General features: G+C 41.1%; 1 protein-coding gene and 1 long non-coding RNA gene across 5 annotated transcripts in view; one reads left to right on the top strand and one right to left on the bottom strand.

The window, feature by feature from the left end:
* dip2ba (disco-interacting protein 2 homolog Ba) overlaps positions 1 to 14,610 on the top strand; it is a 40,629-nt gene extending 26,019 nt beyond the window's left edge. For 2 of the 4 annotated variants that reach the window (XM_020617189.1, XM_020617181.1), the window contains 25 exons: positions 17 to 110; positions 427 to 546; positions 679 to 793; positions 1,496 to 1,635; positions 1,735 to 1,871; positions 2,410 to 2,490; positions 2,593 to 2,720; positions 3,454 to 3,568; positions 5,490 to 5,691; positions 5,974 to 6,086; positions 6,584 to 6,607; positions 7,919 to 7,999; positions 8,171 to 8,294; positions 8,414 to 8,535; positions 9,760 to 9,871; positions 10,314 to 10,423; positions 11,401 to 11,531; positions 11,626 to 11,794; positions 12,106 to 12,276; positions 12,597 to 12,658; positions 12,796 to 12,853; positions 12,973 to 13,047; positions 13,263 to 13,437; positions 13,741 to 13,864; positions 14,010 to 14,610. In XM_020617189.1, the coding sequence (XP_020472845.1) occupies positions 17 to 110; positions 427 to 546; positions 679 to 793; positions 1,496 to 1,635; positions 1,735 to 1,871; positions 2,410 to 2,490; positions 2,593 to 2,720; positions 3,454 to 3,568; positions 5,490 to 5,691; positions 5,974 to 6,086; positions 6,584 to 6,607; positions 7,919 to 7,999; positions 8,171 to 8,294; positions 8,414 to 8,535; positions 9,760 to 9,871; positions 10,314 to 10,423; positions 11,401 to 11,531; positions 11,626 to 11,794; positions 12,106 to 12,276; positions 12,597 to 12,658; positions 12,796 to 12,853; positions 12,973 to 13,047; positions 13,263 to 13,437; positions 13,741 to 13,864; positions 14,010 to 14,262 (3,036 nt within the window). In that variant the 3' untranslated portion in view covers positions 14,263 to 14,610. The remainder of the gene's footprint in view (positions 1 to 16; positions 111 to 426; positions 547 to 678; positions 794 to 1,495; positions 1,636 to 1,734; positions 1,872 to 2,409; positions 2,491 to 2,592; positions 2,721 to 3,453; positions 3,569 to 5,489; positions 5,692 to 5,973; positions 6,087 to 6,583; positions 6,608 to 7,918; positions 8,000 to 8,170; positions 8,295 to 8,413; positions 8,536 to 9,759; positions 9,872 to 10,313; positions 10,424 to 11,400; positions 11,532 to 11,625; positions 11,795 to 12,105; positions 12,277 to 12,596; positions 12,659 to 12,795; positions 12,854 to 12,972; positions 13,048 to 13,262; positions 13,438 to 13,740; positions 13,865 to 14,009) is intronic. The other 2 variants (XM_020617207.1, XM_020617197.1) reach the window with 1 other exon arrangement.
* Positions 14,611 to 14,727: 117 nt separating this feature from the next.
* Positions 14,728 to 19,333, bottom strand: LOC109969967 (uncharacterized). Its single transcript, XR_002276343.1, has 2 exons — positions 19,202 to 19,333; positions 14,728 to 18,180 (listed from the first exon to the last, which is right to left on the bottom strand). It is a non-coding gene; the product is annotated as an uncharacterized LOC109969967 (long non-coding RNA).
* Between the last annotated feature and the right edge of the window lie 483 nt (positions 19,334 to 19,816).

The raw sequence follows: 19,816 nt of genomic DNA, 5'->3' as shown, positions 1-19,816 counted from the left end.
TTTGTTTTTCTTGCAGAGTGTTATGAACAGAATCCACACCATCACAGTGCCATATGCTGTCATGAAAGCCTGTCCCATGTCCTGGGTGCAGAGGGTCCACATTCACAAAGGTTCACCCGATATCTAATCATCTCCCTATGTCCTAAATTTTCATGGTTTTATTATTATAGTGTCTGTGTAATTTTATATATGTAGAACAGAGATTGAAATAAAAAAAATTGGTTATTTTTTAAAGATTTTGTTTTAAATAATGAAAGTAGACACGTAAACATGGCTGCCTACAAGACCACTAAGTGGAATAGTATTGGGAAATGGCAGCAAAAGTCAGAGAGAAACAGTTTAGCAAACATAAAATGTATATATATATATATGTGTGTGTGTGTATGTAATTGTACCCTATAACATGTCCCCCTTATCCTGTCATAGCACGTGTGGCCTTGGTGAAGTGCCGTGACCTCCACTGGGCCATGATGGCTCACAAGGACCAGAAGGACACCAACTTGTCCTCTATACGTATGCTTATTGTGGCTGATGGAGCAAACCCTTGTGAGTCACGTTTCCTGAACAAATATGGCCCTTTTGGAAAGAAGAACTACTCTATATGGTCATTGTAACATGTCTGGTTGGTAATTTTGACTGTTTTTGTAACTTTTTTTTTTATCCACTGTTTATTACCAGGGTCTGTGTCATCATGTGATGCCTTCCTGAATGTGTTCCAGTCTTTTGGTTTGAAGCCTGAGGTCATTTGTCCCTGTGCCACCTCTCCTGAGGCCCTGACTGTGGCCATACGCAGGTATGATATTGTTGTACTCGCACGCTCTTGGAAGAGTTTGGCCTAGAATAGGGGTGGGCAATGATTTTTGAATGTTCGAATTATCATTAAAGTTTTACAAAATCAAACACTTCATGCAACTGTGGTTTTGTTTTTAAAAACAAAGAGCCACTGTTTTCCATTGCTTTTACCGGCACCTGGAAATAAGGTGATAACAAGGTCAGCACAGTCTATTATTTTACTACAGTCCAAATACAAACGGCTGAAACATGCAGAAACTACAGCCATCAAGAAAAATAGTCATGGTAAGACTGGATAAACTGTGTGATGATAGTGCATGTGAGCTGTGCAGTTGTTTGACAAGTGTTGGAAAGGTGTCTCTGACCACGGATGCATGGACAGCACTTGCAACTGAATCGTATGTGACAGTCACCTGCCATCATATAAGTAACTGGAAAATACAGAGTTCTGTTCTTGAGACTGAAGCAATGCTGGAGCGGCTTACTGCTGAAAACCTGGTGAATGTGCTTTCCACCGCTGCGGAACACTGGGGACTTGCAAGTACAATCCTAGCATGACAACATTAGCAATATAGAGCTAGCCAACACAGAGTGGGACACTCAGCAATTTATGCTCTAGAGTATAGAGCATAAATAAGTACATAAAAATATACAATTCAAAATTCAATGAATAAAAACAACTTTTTTTTTGCCCTCTCTTCAGGCCTGGTGCACGAGGAGCTCCACTACCAGCCAGGGCCATCTTGTCCATGGGTGGGCTGAGCCACGGGGTGATCAGGGTTAACACAGAGGACAAGAACTCTGCCCTCACTGTTCAGGATGTGGGCCACATTATGCCTGGAGGTTAACACTGCAGTTGCTTTTAACTAATATATATTAGTTTACAAACATTCTCTGCCAAATGATGTAATGTTAATGTTGTGTCCTGTTTTTGTGTGGCAGCTCTGATGTGCATTGTGAAACCAGACGGACCTCCCCAGCTGTGTAAGACAGATGAGATAGGAGAGATTGTGATCAACTCTCGGGCTGGAGGCACCATGTACTACGGCCTGCCAGGTGTCACCAAGAACACATTTGAGGTATGTCAAAGTTTATAGCCCATCCACATATGGTCTTTTTCATAATAGTGAAGTGGGGTCTAAAAACATTGCGTGGTTAAATAAATATTTGGTAGGAGACAAATGTAGTTGGTTTAAAGGTTTATTTTAACCCTTGAGAGTGAATGTCGAGGGGGACTGTCCAGGGTGTCCCCTGCCTCTTATCAGCTGGTTCAGGCTGAATGTGACTGGAGTGATGCACTAGATGGCGCCATAGAGGTCATGCTATTATTACACTGTATTTACTATATCTGCTCCTTTACTGAAAATAGTGTCATAAGATCATATCCTGCCAGTTATTTTCCTTAATGTGTTTTTATTCAATGCAGTTTTTTTTACTTTTTGCATTTGCTCTTTTTTAGACAATAAATAACACTACCGTCATTAATTAACTACAGTAAGCTTTTAAATGCAGTGTCATTCAGTTCTTTTGGTGCATTGTTAAAATCTTCCATCAGGGTAAGTTTTACCCTACAGTATGTATTTGAATCCAGTCTTTGATATCTCTATTAATGTGTAGGTGATTCCTGTTAACCAAGCTGGAGCACCCATTGGAGAAATTCCCTTCACTCGGACTGGTCTCCTTGGATTTGTAGGACCAGTAAGGCACACACACACACCGAAATAGAGCTAGAAAGTAAACTATATAAAGGGGGGGTGAGACTTGTACTTCCTTGCTGAGTTACATCTCTCTGCTCCACAGGGCAGCTTGGTGTTTGTTGTGGGGAAGATTGAGGGGCTGCTGATGGTGAGCAGGCGACGCCACAACGCTGACGACCTGGTGGCCACTGCACTCGCAGTGGAGCCCGTCAAAACAGTTTACAGGGGGAGGTGAGACACTGACTGCTCCTTGTGAGCCAGTATGAAAATTGTCCTGTGTGGTTATACAATTTCACCCCAAACAATAAGAGTGTGCACAATAATTCACAGGAAACACTGAGGAGGAAAATACCGTAATTTCCGGACTATAAGTCGCACCCACTAAATTTAAGACGACAAAACATTTTGTACATAGCCGCAGGTGTCCACGTTGTAACATGAGATATTTCGACAGCCAGATCGATCGCCTGTAACTTGAAAGCTGCATCATATGCATTTCGTCTTGTGTTGTCCAGGATGAGGGTGTGTGCATGAAGCTACAAAAGTATCGGCTTATAGTCCAGAAAGTACGGTAGCTGTAGTGTATCCCCCATAGCGGATGAATCGCTTTACAGAGTGTCTGCAGGTCTTGAAAAGTCTTAACAATCAGTTCCCTCAGAAACAATCCTTAGGAGTTATTTAAAAATATTTTATTTCTAAATATCCTCAATGTAATTTCTTGCCTTATGTACTGTATGTAGCAGTATTAGTACTGGCACGTGCTGGTAACAAGTGTAACAAAGTAAAAATTGACAAAAAAGGGGATATACTGTACATGTCAAGAAATTCATGTACTTGATAAACAAATATAGGCCTTATTCTTTGTTTTCTTTCACTCTGACTGGTACGACTAAAAATGTATTGCATTGCATTCTCTGTGTTGGTCTACTATGTGTTTGTAATCTCTCTATTGTCATCCATGCAGGATCGCTGTGTTCTCAGTGACGGTGTTTTATGATGAAAGGATAGTGATTGTGGCAGAGCAGAGGCCTGATGCTAGTGAGGAGGACAGCTTCCAGTGGATGAGTCGAGTACTGCAGGTAAATCACAGCTGCTATCACATTTTTTCAGATTTATTTACCTATACTCATTTTAATTACAGTGCCTTGCGAAAGTATTCGGCCCCCTTGAACTTTGTGACCTTTTGCCACATTTCAGGCTTCAAACATAAAGATATATAACTGTAATTTTTTGTGAAGAATCAACAACAAGTGGGACACAATCATGAAGTGGAACGAAATTTATTGGCTATGTCAAACTTTTTTAACAAATAAAAAACTGAAAAATTGGGCGTGCAAAATTATTTAGCCCCCTTAAGTTAATACTTTGTAGCGCCACCTTTTGCTGCGATTACAGCTGTAAGTCGCTTGGGGTATGTCTCTATCAGTTTTGCACATCGAGAGACTGAAATTTTTGCCCATTCCTCCTTGCAAAACAGCTCGAGCTCAGTGAGATTGGATGGAGAGCGTTTGTGAACAGCAGTTTTCAGTTCGTTCCACAGATTCTCGATTGGATTCAGGTCTGGACTTTGACTTGGCCATTCTAACACCTGGATATGTGTATTTGTGAACCATTCCATTGTAGATTTTGCTTTATGTTTTGGATCAGTGTCTTGTTGGAAGACAAATCTCCGCCCCAGTCTCAGGTCTTTTGCAGACTCCATCAGGTTTCCATCCAGAATGGTCCTGTATTTGGCTCCATCCATCTCCCCATCAATTTTAACCATCTCCCCTGCCCCTGCTGAAGAAAAGCAGGCCCAAACCATGATGCTGCCACCACCATGTTTGACAGTGGGAATGGTGTGTTCAGGGTGATGAGCTGTGTTGCTTTTACGCCAAACATAACGTTTTGCATTGTTGCCAAAAAGTTCGATTTTGGTTTCATCTGACCAGAGCACCTTCTTCCACATGTTTGGTGTGTCTCCCAGGTGGCTTGTGGCAAACTTTAAACAACACTTTTTATGGATATCTTTAAGAAATGGCTTTCTTCTTGCCACTCTTCCATAAAGGCCAGATTTGTGCAGTATACGACTGATTGTTGTCCTATGGACAGAGTCTCCCACCTCAGCTGTAGATCTCTGCAGTTCATCCAGAGTGATCATGGGCCTCTTGGCTGCATCTCTGATCAGTCTTCTCCTTGTATGAGCTGAAAGTTTAGAGGGACGGCCAGGTCTTGGTAGATTTGCAGTGGTCTGATACTCCTTCCATTTCAATATTATCGCTTGCACAGTGCTCCTTGGGATGTTTAAAGCTTGGAAAATCTTTTTGTATCCAAATCCAGCTTTAAACTTCTCCACAACAGTATCTCGGACCTGCCTGGTGTGTTCCTTGTTCTTCATGATGCTCTCTGCGCTTTAAACGGACCTCTGAGACTATCACAGTGCAGGTGCATTTATACGGAGACTTGATTACACACAGGTGGATTCTATTTATCATCATTAGTCATTTAGGTCAACATTGGATCATTCAGAGATCCTCACTGAACTTCTGGAGAGAGTTTGCTGCACTGAAAGTAAAGGGGCTGAATAATTTTGCACGCCCAATTTTTCAGTTTTTTATTTGTTAAAAAAGTTTGAAATATCCAATAAATTTCGTTCCACTTCATGATTGTGTCCCACTTGTTGTTGATTCTTCACAAAAAATTACAGTTTTATATCTTTATGTTTGAAGCCTGAAATGTGGCAAAAGGTCGCAAAGTTCAAGGGGGCCGAATACTTTCGCAAGGCACTGTATATCTCAGATCATACCACAGTAACTGCACTTCTACAGTACCTCGTATGTGTTTAGTCATGTTTGACTAGGTTATGTGCATTTCAAAATTGTCATAGAAGAAGTAAAAGTGTCCCAGTCTTGTTCTCAACAAGGTTTACAAACACATACAGCCAGAAAATATTATGATATACAGTCTTACTTCTACAGTCATGAAGCATATTACGTGCTGCTTTTTTTTCCCCCTGCACAGGCCATTGACAGTATCCACCAGGTTGGCCTATACTGCCTTGCACTCGTCCCAGCCAACACCCTCCCAAAGACGCCACTTGGAGGCATTCACATCTGTGAAACCAAGCAGAACTTTTTGGAGGGAAACCTGCACCCCTGTAATATCCTCATGTGCCCACACACCTGTGTTACCAACCTGCCCAAACCACGACAGAAACAACCAGGTCGGTCACCTTAGAGCATATGTACTGACCAGAGTCAGAAACAGTGTCATGTCAGTATGTGCTATTTGACAAATTATTTCTTGTATGTACTCGTGTGTGTGTGTGTGTGTGTGTGTGTGTGTGTGTATACTCGTATAGCCCAGTCATCAGTTTGATAATAAACAGCTCAAACACTGATGGGTTTTGCGGTTTGTAAACACAGTGTTGTGTAGATACCATGACTAATGTTAGTGTTTAAAATCCGTCAACATATATATAACTTATTGTTTCTGACTTGTTCAGTGGATGTCGGTCCAGCTTCTATGCTGGTTGGCAACTTGGTGGCAGGGAAACGCATCGCTCAGGCTACAGGCCGAGAGCTGGCCATGGTGGAGGATCAAGACCTGATCCGAAAGGTACTGAACCCAAACTGCCATACTGTCATCACAGCGACCCTAGAATAGTTATCAGACTTCTAATAACAGATGTGGCATCTTTCAGCATGGTGTCAGGAAAATGGCCCAATGTTTATGAGCGACTTTTTCAACATGTTAATATGTAAGACTTGAAACTATTATCTAAAAGAATATGTCTATGACAATGAGACAAAATTTATACTAAAAGTTTATAGTGTTACTCTTCCTCTTCACTGTTATCTTACACACTGTACTAAATTCATCAGTTCATTCATCTTGTTAATTGATTAATCCTTTAAGTCAAGCAAACATGATGTTCCAAACCATTAATCATTAAATAAACCAAAATAATCAGCATTGTTGCCCTTCACAATTTCAGAGATAAACCTGTTCAAATGAAACTGATGTATACACTGGAAATGCTCTGAATGGATGCTGATGTCTTCCTAAATCTCTGCTGTTGTTCTGCCTTTACTTTTGCTTGGGTTGGGTTGTAGCTCTGTATGTGGCCCAACGTGATGGTAAGGCTCTAGTATGGCCCCCACTCGTCTTTGCTTCTCCTGCTTTTGTCAGTCAGATGTGCTTTTGCCACCAGCAGCAGCTTTGGCCCGATGCACAGAGATGCCTGTCCAGACTGGCTCCTTGGCCAGCAGGGGTCCACACACCTAAAGTAATGTAACACATTAGTGAATGAAGTGAAGTTATGTTCTCCGTGTTCTGTAAAACACTCTCTCTGACACCACCTTTTAAAATTGGTGTTGACCAGCAGCTACTAACTTTAGAAAAATAAAAGCTCAGCAGTAAATTAGGTGACATTTGTGCAGACTTAATTGGTTTTAATGAGGTAATGCACACTTTGAGCAAGCAATTATAAACTCCTGGCATATGTGACAGAAAAAAACCATGTAATTATATACTGTGATGCATTGTACTAGCATCTTGTAAATATTAGTTAGGAACATTTCAGTGTGCACCTCTGCTCGCTGTGTTCACTGTGATGATTCTCTGTGTAGCATGGCTTGATAAGGTCAGGGCAGCTGGTCCGCATGGTGTGATTCACTGTCAACCTGAAGACGACCTGTCTGTCTGAGAGAATGGGTGACACAAAGGATAACTCCAGCCAGATGTTTGAATGTTGAATTTATTTGTGTGCTGCCAAAAGTCCCCTTGGCTTCTGTCTTAAAAGGACTTTGTTTGATTTCGCATCCTGTTCTGTCCTGTGCACTGGCTAGTTCCTCAGCTTATTCACACTAAAAATCAAGAAGCTAATATTGCTTCTGAATTTCACTACAAAAATAGCGAGTTAAGAAATAGTACAGTGAGACACTAATGTGTTGGGGGAACTTCTTTTCTCAGAGCTTTTCAAAGCTGTCATGGCTCTTGTTTTGAAAAGCTCATAGCTTGTCAGTTTTTGACAGTGGCTCCAGTTTGCCTCCTACCAGCCGCAGATGGTCCCAGTTTGACCCTGCACTTGACAAAAAAGTATTCCTTGTAGTGTTGTGTGCTTGTCAGTCTCTATGTGAGGCGTCCGTGTCACAGAATAGCTTTAATGTACTGTAAAGTGTTTTCTGTTTCCTTTCCCCTCGCAATTGAATAAATGTATCTGTTGTTACAGGGAGGACTGTGCAGATTGGGTTGTTGGTTGTTTGATAGCTGACTGTTTACAGGGCAGCTTTCATGTGTTTCTGTCTTCTGATTATTTTTATATGGACTATTATTTGCCACTGATGCAGCTTTGTAGGATTTAGTTTTTTTTGCTGTGGACTAAAAGTGTCCAATCATTTCACATTTGATGTTTATATGGTGATGCATTCTTCTCTGTACCTTTTCAGCACCAGTTCTTGTCTGAAGCCCTGCAGTGGAGAGCCCAGACCGACCCAGACCATGTTCTATATGTGCTGCTCAATGCCAAGGTAGCTAAAACACACACTGAAATCAGTTAACACGCAATGCATCATACGAACATACTGACACAAATAGTGTGCTGTTGTCCTTCTTTTACATTGGAAATGGTCCCACGATGCTAATGGTGATCCATTTTGTTGCTTGTCCATTTTCCTGAACTTCTTCTGTTTTTGCTCTAGGGGGTGGCAGTGTGCACAGCTACATGTGCTCAGCTACACAAGAGAGCAGAGAAGATCACAGCCACCCTAATGGAGAGAGGAGGCCTCAATACAGGAGACAATGTGGTGCTGCTTTATCCGCCAGGTAAATACACACATTCACGCACCCCTTATTTTTCCATTTAGTGTGCAGTGAAAAATACAGCTGTTTATTTTGCCTGTATTTTAATCTACAAGGATCTTGTCTGTTTCTTACTTCTGCAGGTATTGACCTGATAGCTGCCTTCTATGGCTGTCTCTATGCAGGGGTCATCCCTGTGACGGTGAGGCCGCCTCACCCACAGAACCTGGCTGCTACTCTCCCCACTGTTCGCATGATCATCGATGTGAGTGACACCACCAGGACTGCGTCATGAAAATTAAAAAAAGGCTTAATGATTAATGGCTTTTTGATTCTGTTACATAGTGTTTTTTTAATCAAGCTTCACCAGAACATTATAGACAATTATTCAAGTCAGTTAGTAGTACTCAGACAAACTTTGCATTTATTCTATCTCTGAGAGCTCTTTAATGGATCAGAATACCTGAAGCATAAAACAAGCACTTATCCCTAACCATGTTTTTGTTATTTGGTTGAGCTGAGAGTTTTTGAAGAAACAACTTTTACTTCATTACATCTTCAACCATATTTACATTTTCACTGAGCCATAAGGCATCTGTTTGAAACTGACTGCATAAATGATGGACAGGCTGACAGCTCCCAGAAGTGAAGCCACCACAAGGCGATCACCCCCTGGTGGCTGGTTGCAGTATAGGTCATAAATCCTGCCTCCTCTATGTTAGCAGATGGAATATGAGCTACACTAAAAACTCAAAGACATTTTTCTCAGAGGTCATTTCTTTTGTTTTTGGTAGATATTGTCACGCTGATGTATGTACAAGTAGTCATTTTTTGGTACATTTGTTTTGTTAGTTATTTGGTGATATAAAAAGGGGTGTATTTTGAATGATTCGACGGCTTTGATTGGCGGTCCAAATGCTGTCACTCAGCTTCTGGTCGCTACGGCACAGAATCTGGTTGCAACAAAGCAAGCTGATGAATATGGTAGCTGATGGCAGCTACCATATTCACGATGTTTTGGCTTCACTTTTGCATAGTAGAGGGAAGTGGTGACATGACATCCATCATTTATAAAGTCAGTGGTCTGCAAGAAAACATACAATACCCAGAGATGTTTGTTGCCAAACCTTATAACAAAGTTTTAATGTATCAATATTACTTTGCCTTCCAGTGCCAAAATAGTTAGATATCTCAAAAGGAATGTTAACCTTACTTTTGCTTTTTATGCACCACTTGAGTGATTTATTAAAAATAATGAAGTGTCCTTAAAGAGGGAAGTAAATCCCACCCAGACTCAGTGACGTACTTCTGCTGTTGATCATATAACGGCAAATAAAACCGAAATTGTCCCCAGGGATCAGTGTAGTATAACAGCAATTAAATGGCTTTCATTTGAGTAACACCTCAAATGGATGATACTAACTAAAGGTTACTGGTAAAGCATGGTGTTTATGAATGAACTTCTCTATATGCTTGCTGTGTGTTACAGGTGAGCAAAGCAGCCTGCATCCTCACCACTCAGCCTCTCATGAGGATCCTCAGGTCTAGGGAGGCTGCTGCCAGCGTCAACGTCAAGACATGGCCCACAATCATCGACACAGGTGCTGGACTCTGTTGAGATCTGTTAAAATTAGAACAGCTTAGAGGCATCAGGTATGACATGAAGCATGGCTCTACTGGATGCACACACAAAATGTGTTCTCCATTTGGCCACAGGGTGTCCTGTTTGCTCTTTGCTTGACTTTGAAGCCTAATGTAGATGAAAAGCTTCTCTCTGTAGCCCTTAATCCATTCAGCCATTTCTTAAAGGTTGCACATAACCAGAGTGGTACTGCATATAATGGGGGTATGATGAGTTAAGAAAACCTCAGTTACATCTGAAATGATGTTATCTACACACTCAACAAATGCACTGAACAGCGATCAGGTTACAGCTCATTCCCATTAGCAAATGGTAACACAGACAGTGCTACAGTCAGAGCATGTGATTTATTTTGTCCAGTAAAAAAAAAATTACAAAAATCCACTTTGCTCTCCTACCAGATGATCTCCCCAGAAAGCGGCCTCCAAACATCTATAAACCCCCCACTGCTGAGATGCTGGCCTATCTGGACTTCAGTGTGTCTACCACAGGCATGTTGACTGGAGTCAAGGTGAATTACTCTCACAAATCAAATAAATTCAAGTTATTATTTATTATTATCATATTGATCAGTCATGCATATCAGACAGTATACAACAAGAAGCAAACAAGGCTGTTTTCACACACTTCTGCTGTGCTCACCTTAAATCTCAGTTTGCTTGAGTATGATCTTGTGACACAACAGCTAGTTTGAAAGTGGGATATGAAAACTTGAAGCTTCCCGTTCACCTCACAGAGAATGAGATTTTCAGTCAAGCTTTATGAAGGAGGAGTAGATTTTTTTGAGAATTTTGAATGTGATTATTGTCCCTTTGTGTGGAAAAATCATATCAGGCACAACTTATTACTCAAACCAGTGTTATATATAAATATGTCTGAAGAGGATCTTTAAGCTTGATTTATGGTTCTGCATTGGATCTGTGTAGAGCCTGTGCTGTAGGCTACACAGCTACACTGCTGGAACCAAACCAGGCAGAACGAGAGAGCCTGTGCTGTAGGCTACACAGCTAAACTGCTGGAACCAAACCAGGCAGAACAAGGGGGGATTCTTCATGCTTGTCTGGCCACCGAGAGGCATGAATGAGGAAATATGATGCAACCAGTCACAGTTGTTGCAGTTACATTTCTAGAGAGGTGTACAATCGGGCTATTGCGTAGGGTACAAGGCTATGCGTTAAGTGCAGAACCATAAATCAGGCTTTAAGGTGAATACTTTCACAAATCTTGCTAGTGAAGTTGAGGTTCATGAGCTAAACTTACTGTTCATTGTTGAATTTAAACAATTTAAGCCAGTACTGGTCAGCATTCATAGAATGGTTAATTTACATGTTAATTCAGTTAACACATGCTTCAGACACTAGGTGCAGGACATGAGTAGTAGTGTGTATGACTTGTCTGCAGCACAAGGGCTCTCTGTGAATTTGCTCTTACTGTTAAAGTTTGATGACAGACAGTATTTGTTAAGAGTTTATATACATTTGTTGTCAGATGTCTCATGCTGCAGTCAGTAGCCTATGCCGCTCCATTAAGCTGCAGTGTGAGCTCTACTCCTCACGCCAAATAGCCATCTGTCTGGACCCGTACTGTGGCCTGGGCTTTGTCCTGTGGTGCCTCTCCAGGTAACACACACATACACACAATACATAGAATCATATTTCAGTCATTACCTGTAAATGTGGCAGTGTTGCTATAGTGAGTATGTTTTTGGTCCAGTGTTTACTCAGGTCACCAGTCCATCCTCATCCCTCCCCTGGAGCTGGAGAGTTCACTGCCTGTGTGGCTGAGCACGCTTAGTCAGTACAAGATCAGAGACACGTTCTGCTCCTACTCTGTCATGGAGCTGTGCACCAAAGGTCTGGGCAGCCAGACAGAGATGCTGAAGGTCAGACTCACACTCGCACAATCTGCCACATGTGGTTCCCCTTTGAAGTTACTGCTCGCTCGGGTCTGTCATTAGTCTGATAACAAAACAGAGAGAATTTGGTTTTTTACAGGAATTTTAAAAGTATGATGAGAACAATGAAAATAGGCTTTGATTGTTCAGAGCAAATGAGCATAAATACCGTATCTGTGCCAACACCTTTGCATTTTTGTATGTAAGAGGTGTATCAAAGGATATAAAACAACAAATAGAAAAGTGTCAAACTCTACTGTTAGTAAGCATGAATAACCTTTAGCTGTGCGTGTCTCCAGGCGCGGGGCCTGAACCTGTCGTGTGTACGGAGCTGTGTGGTGATAGCAGAGGAACGGCCTCGTCTCGCTCTCACGCAGTCCTTCTCCAAGCTCTTCAAAGACCTCGGCCTGTCGCCACGCGCCGTCAGCACCGCCTTCGGCTCCAGGGTCAACCTGGCCATCTGCCTGCAGGTTGGTTTCATACGGACATGCATGTATTGTCCCATGAGTTCACTCTGTATATTTTTACTTTCCCTAATTCAACTCTTTCTTGCGTCTTGCGTATTCTTCCCCAGTCTACACTTTTAGTCCTTTAGCCATAACTGTTTACCCACCAACCAGTTATTTGTGTAGCTTTTTTCCTTATCACATGCATTTTTCTTTACCCTGCAGTGACACTTTTTCACGCCAACCTTAAGTGTGATAAAAGTCTAACCTGACCTGGTCAAAAAGCTTCAGTAGCAGTCAGATTTCTCACATTTTAGGTTGCTCATTTTCCTCTCTGTCCTCAGGGCACTGCTGGACCAGACCCCTCCACTGTCTATGTTGACATGAAGTCACTGCGTCATGACAGGTCAGAATGGAGAGCCTTGTAACCTGTACAAAGGCAACTACACTAGTCACAAGATGCAAACTGGTGAAAATAATCACAGTAGATCAGTTAGATCAGACTGAATGACTGAAAGGCCGTCTTTTGTCTGTGTCCCTCAGGGTGAGGCTCGTAGAGCGAGGAGCGCCACAGAGTCTTCCACTCACAGAGTCTGGCACTGTAAGTACAGATTATTGGCTAGTAAAACTCATTTGTGTCATGGTCACACTGACCACAGACCTAGACAGGTAAGCTAAGAAGTTGTATTATTCCTAAGTTTCTTTCTGTTCCCCTCTAAGATCCTGCCTGGAGTGAGGGTCATAATAGTCAACCCAGAGACCAGAGGCCCACTGGGAGATTCGCATCTTGGGGAGGTGAGTGGGCAGAGAGGATCATGGGATAATGATATCAACACATTTTCTCTCCACAAGCATTTTGACTGCTTTCACTGGCACAGTCAGATAATCTCAGCAAACTGTGGCAAAGGGGCACGCTAGCTGATTCGTTTCAAAAGGAAACTCGCTTAGCTCAGAGTTTAGGAGTCACATAAACACAGTTAGCACTCATTGGCCTTTCTGTCTCTGTTTAGATCTGGGTGAGTAGCCCTCATAGTGCCAGTGGCTACTACACTATCTATGGGGAGGAGAGCCTGCAGGCGGATCATTTCAACACCAGACTCAGTTTTGGGGAGCCCCACACCCTGTGGGCCAGGACGGGCTATCTGGGCTTCATCAAGAGAACTGAGCTGCTGGATGCAAGCGGAGGTGAGGGAACATGTCACATAAGTTGATGTCATTCAGTGCCTTTCTTCCTTTTCTGTTTCATAACATTAGAATTGTAACTTAAGAGAAGTAATTTTTTTTTTGAGTCTAGGTGTAAAATCCTTTATCGTGATTTATGTGATTTTTATATTGTGACACTGATATATGTTGTGACAAAGTAATGTTTCTGAAAAATCTATTTAGAAATTGTCAATAGACAACTGGTAAAATGCAACCAGACCTATTGAATATTATTTGAGGCCCTAATTTAAAAAAATCAAAGCCTTTCATTCTTTTCTACAACAGATCGTCATGATGCCTTGTTTGTGGTGGGCTCCCTTGATGAAACGTTGGAATTGAGGGGGTTACGCTATCACCCCATCGATATTGAGACGTCTGTGTCCCGAGCCCACCGCAGCATCGCAGAGAGGTGAGATTCAACCAGTGTGTGTCCTCAAGTAGCACTGATTATGTGCATAATATATAGTTGTCGTTCCATGCTTTTATATTTACTGAACAAAGCTACAGTAACAGTAATGTAACTGAATTCTGTCTGTACTCAACACACTCTTCAGTGCTGTGTTTACATGGACCAACCTGCTGGTGGTGGTAGCAGAGCTGAGTGGCTCAGAGCAGGAGGCCTTGGATCTGGTGCCCCTCGTCACCAACGTGGTCCTGGAGGAGCACCACCTCATCGTCGGGGTGGTGGTCATCGTGGACCCCGGGGTGATACCCATCAACTCAAGAGGAGAGAAGCAGAGAATGCACTTGCGAGATTCCTTCCTGGCAGACCAACTGGACCCCATCTACGTGGCCTACAACATGTGAACACCCTTCGCCAACTGATGCAGAAACCTGAGCCAGGCTTTGAGAACAGACATGAGGGAGAAGGACTTGGGTTGCAATCAGTAGCAGCCCCAATGTTAAACCTCAAACACACATTCAAAACACCAAACAATGGGAATGCGAGTGCAGTACGAATACTGTGATGAAACGTGCTTCCCCTCTCAGAAGCTGTACCTTCCTTGCTTCCACCTTTCCAATCGCTGCCGTCCAGGTTCACTGAGATTTGTACTGAGAAGGGGATCTCCCTCAGTAGTAGACAAATCTGTCAGCTGGAGGAAATCTGACCTTCCTTCCTGTGCATCCCACTTCTCCCTCATAGCTCCGATTCATGTTTTTTTTTAATGAATCGGACATATTAGACATTTTAATTCCATGCTCCTCCCCTTCCATTCTTTGCTTTTTATCATGAACATCCATCGATGTGTGTGTGTATGTGTCTTTTTTTTTAATTTTATTTTATTTTTTATACTCCCTCTTTTTGCAAAGGCAGGATGATGCATCGGAACTGCTGAGAGGAGCTGGAACTTTCCCTCATTGCACTTTAAGTCCTTGCACCTCAGAGTCTACTTCCTGCCTCACCTGCCTCAAGGGGACACCCCCCCTCCCCCATGTCTGCTGCTGTCACAAGAGCAAATCCACTTCAGTATTAAAAAAAATGCCACCAGCAAGTGCAGCCCACAGGGGGGAGCTGACATGTTACCGTGCTACCAGGTGTACGTGGCCCTTGCTTCCCTTGCACATACTGTATTTGACAGCAGACATAAGTGTCGGAGTTCACATGTTAAAAAACGTCCTAAAAAATACACTTGAATTACTTGTTGGTGTGGCAAAAGAAAGACTCACTTAATAAACATACAAACTTGGATAGTGAAGATGAAGCAGACTTAGTTTTCGGTGTGAGTAGGAGTCGGTCCGTTAGATTGTTCTTATGATTGTGATAGTACTAATAGTAAAAGGACCAGTTTTCAAAAGAAGCAGGTTTTTAGGTGTGCATGCTGAGTGGAAGTGCAGGCAGTGTCAACATACAGGCCAATATAACAAAAACAAGGCCAGGAATCAGTCAGCAGCGGATTAGCTGAATATTCAGTTTGAACCTCTCGTGTGTTACTGTACCTTTCCATTCGATTCGCACCTGTTTGATTTTCCAAACACACATGCTGTTCTGAAGGTATTTCCAGACTTCCTAAAGATTATTCTAACCATCTGTTTGGGTGAATACTCCCATCTGTTGCACAACGAAGATCACTTTCCCCAACTGGGATTATTTCTCCTAATAGTAAAAAAGTAAAATATTAACATGGAATTTTGTATGAAAATATCAAATACTGAAAAGACATTTAATAGTGTAACTGAGTTTGGGTTAGGTAACTGAATAAGGATGTGTCATTTCTGGCCACCACCTTTTCTGAACCAATTAATAGAGCCACAATATTTATCAAATTAAATACATTTTTATCATGTACCACACTAAATATTTTTTTTGGTGATTTAATTAGAAGAGTCATTTAAGGTTCTTGAAAATACCATCAGAGCTGCAGCAAATGTTATTAAAAGGTCTTCTGGCTTTTTCAAAGGTTGTTGAGTATTTAGTTTTTGGGAATTTTGTTGCTATAATGCAGTGCTAACACATGAGGTGGAATGTGGTGCCGGTCAGGGTTCAGATGTTTAAGCCTGACAGTTCATTCTTGACTTTGGAAATAAAAAAACCTCAAGGTCAACCTACTTGCCTGTTTAAGAGCTTTTGACCTTAGCACACAGTCTCATCAAAACTCTGAAATTCCAGAATAAAGGAAAGTTTGAACATCAGCTCAGTGACGGCCAAGCAGGCTGCCTGCTGGTGACTGTGAAGGAGCTATTCGAAGTAAGCTGACCTTGTTAGGGCTGGAAGAGATTCACTGGCTTGTGTAGAAGTGCACTGCTAGCTCTCAGCAAAGGACATCGTTGTTTAGTATTAGAGTCACACCTGATTAGATAAATGTAGATCATCAGAAGGCATGTCAGTGCCTTTTTATTGCACAGTTGTCACATTTATTATTATGGACTGTTGAATTTCTAAAAAAAAATAAACTATCAAAATGAGAACAGAACTTTGCCTTACTAAACCTGTGGAGCTTCAGCGCTTTTTATTTTTAATGGCTCATTTCTGGCTGTAACGTTAGCTTATTTAATGAACTGTTCCACAGTTTTCACATGTGAAACCAATTTATGACTAAAAGTACTTTATTTTTCAGGAGGGGGGTGTCTTTTGTGTTTCTCATTTCATCATTACCATTTAAACCAATTCTGTGTGAATGTCTGTAACACTGAAAAAAAAATTAGGAAGGAACAACAATCGATAAGTGGCCAGTGATTTAAAACTGGTAGAATCCTCCTTTAAAAGAAAATGGGAGGTGATAAATGAGGGTATGGATGTGTTGTCTGTATACTGTATTTTAGAGGTCAGATACTGTATTACTGGTGTTAACATGTACATGGAAGTGAACTTTGTCGATACAAATGACTGATTTTTCATACTTGACGGAATTTTTCTTCATTGTTAATTTAAAGGTTTCACATTGCAAAGCAGCAGGAAAAATGTTTCATATTTTTTGGGAGGAACGATGTGCACTTTCCCCAATCTCATTTTATGTCTGTGCGTGTCCATGAGGGAGTGTGTGTGTCTGTGTGTGTTAGTCCACTTTGGCTCTTCTGGTGCAACAAGGTTGGGCTTTTTCTAAGAAAACATCCCACAATATCAAACCCTTTTTCAAAAATGTCTTCTTTTTTATGTCGCCTCCACTGTATTTTAATTCTTTCCATCCAAAATTGGAATTTAATATATTTTGTAGAAGTTTCATCGATATTTTTCTGATATAATCTTTCTTTAAAACTGCACAACTTCTGCAAACAGATGGATTGAGGTAGAAACAGCATGACGCAGTACAACACATCAATAAAAATACTCTTCCCTCAGTGAGAGGCACTGACGACACGTGAGACAATATCTGAGGCAAGTTAGTTACTCATGAATAACAAAGTGAAGCTTTTGAGCTATTATGTGATAATTGCTTTGTTGCTACTGTTTTACTTTGGCAAGTTTTAATAAAGTTTTATAATTTCACGCTGGCCTTCAAGCTTTTTCAATAGACATTGGTGCTATTCACTAAGGAAAAGTTTTGACCTCCAATGTCATTACGTAGAAGGTTTCTTCCTGGATGCCCTTGTTGTGTGAAAATAACTCGTTCTTTTTCCATGTCACCATTTTCATGCCATGTTTTCACTCACTGCTCAGTTACAGAATTGTTCATTGTCACCCATTCTCATCAGCTCTGAGATCTGATGCAAAGTCTCAACAGAACTCCACAACAACAATGCAAATCGACGTTTTCCATTTGAATGTTAATTTCGGTTGTTCAAGCTGTCCTGTTGTGAGGACCGGCGTACATTTCACACATCCAGAGTTATTCTAAGCACAAAATGTACATGTGAGGTAATGAAATTGAGATCTTTCACACAAAAAACTCAAGGGCCCACAGTGTATACCTCAGCGACTGTCTGTTCACTATGCATCATCGAGCTGCAGCAGAGACATTCTGAATTAGTCAATGGTGCGATAACCTCTAACATGTCTTACTTGATAAAAGCACTATCACACTGTCACTTGATGTGTTTCATGTCAAATAAAAACAAATGCTTTGTCAGAGTTTCTTGTGCTATTTTTTCGTGTGTCTGGAAGCTTTGGATGGGAAAAATATCATCCTCCTCCAAGCAAGTGTGTGAAACCTGCTGTTTCAAAGTTTTTATAAATATTCACAAATGTAACTTTAATGAATTTTACTCAAACTGCTCAGCTTATATTTTAAGAAACAATTCAAATATTTTTTTATTATTTGCTGACCAGTCTCAATGTCCCACAGAGCACTGAAAGAAAGCAGAACAAACACTATTAATATACAAAACTATATGCAGAGTGCTTTGGAATTCCAAAGTGCCATTCAAGGAGAGTGATTGGCAACTGATAACACGATGCTGGTGGCTGTAAGAAGTCAATATAATCTGTATTTAAAGTGCAGCTTACTAGGTGACAGCATGGGCTGGGAATTCCAATACTAATTTGATACAGCTAGCATGTTTCCATACTGACAACCATTCAGCAGGACAAAGCCAAGAGAGAATGAGAAAGAAAGCCTCCTCAGAGGCACAAGAGAACTGAACAGAAGGTAAAGATACTGTGTGAGCTGAACGCAAGTTAAAAATTGTGATCCTTCTCAAAGTTCTCAAACCCCATCACATTGTAATACAGACATATGAAACACACATTGATCTCATTCAGTGTCAATTACACGTCCTGAGGATATCATTATTTGCCTAGAAATCACAAAAAAAGACACCTCAGAACCTGCTTGAGAATAAGTTTTCTTGAGTGTCAAAGTAATCCTGTGACAAGTGTCTGTACAACCACAGGTGTACTGCCAATAGGAGTTACTAACAGCTAATTCAGCATACTTTAAATGATGCCAATTTGACGTGGAGGATTTATGAAGTCTTCATTTCAATCTCATGATTTTCCTTTCTCACAGTTGTTCCAGTTAAGCTTATACAGTATGTTGGCATTACCATGATTCCATCAGATTAGCAAAAATATTTTTGACTTAAAGTACAAGGACAAGCAGCTCTTTCTACACTCACTTTAAAATACAAGAACCTTGTTGTGGCTGAATTCACATTACAAGGAGACCAGCAAACTCGCTGAAAAATAATAGGCAACTACTGCAAGTATTTCTGGGGAGGGTATGAAAAAGTATTTACATACATGCTTTAGAATTAATTAAAATCACTGAACAGGGAATGAAATTTTAGACTTTGACGAAACTGTTCTGTCATTTTTATGGTCCTAATTTGTGGTGGAATGGATGGCATTGGGTGCAGTATCATAACTCACCAGGTGGTGTCACCAGAGCTGGTGACAATCTGGTTGTCATCCAGGAAGCGACAGCAGGACAGGTAACCTGAAAGAAATCAAACATACTGATTAGATAATTTATAATAGATGGTCTTGTATTATTAAGAGAGTCATGCTTCACTTCCTTACCATCTGCACAGAGGAGAACATTTTATTCCAAATGGTCATCACCCCCACAAAGCTATGTTTGCTTTGTAGGGCATAAAGTGATAAATTCACTACCAGACACAAACGGAGAGGTACAGGGCATCCCCTGGTTCATGACTTACTTTCAAAATTCATTCTTTACTAGCTGGCAAAGTGTATGTACTCCTCCCTGTAGTGAGAGAAATAGAACTAAAATGCTGACACACTTCCTGCATCATGTGACACTGATCAGATGAATACTCCTTGCCTAAGTCAGGGCTCCAGACTAGCATTTGATTTGATTTTTTTTTATTTGATTTATTTAATATTATTATTATTTATGTCAACACACATAATTTTACACATATCCAACAAATGCTAATCCAATATCAATTTGCTTATACCTAGTACATGCTTGAATGGAGTAGGAAGAAGTCAGACTTATCCAGTCCTACCCCATGACATCAT

This window comes from Monopterus albus, unplaced genomic scaffold (assembly GCF_001952655.1).
Source record: "Monopterus albus unplaced genomic scaffold, M_albus_1.0 scaffold6.1, whole genome shotgun sequence".
Lineage (NCBI taxonomy): Eukaryota > Metazoa > Chordata > Actinopteri > Synbranchiformes > Synbranchidae > Monopterus > Monopterus albus.
This window is presented reverse-complemented; position numbering and strand designations above follow the sequence as displayed.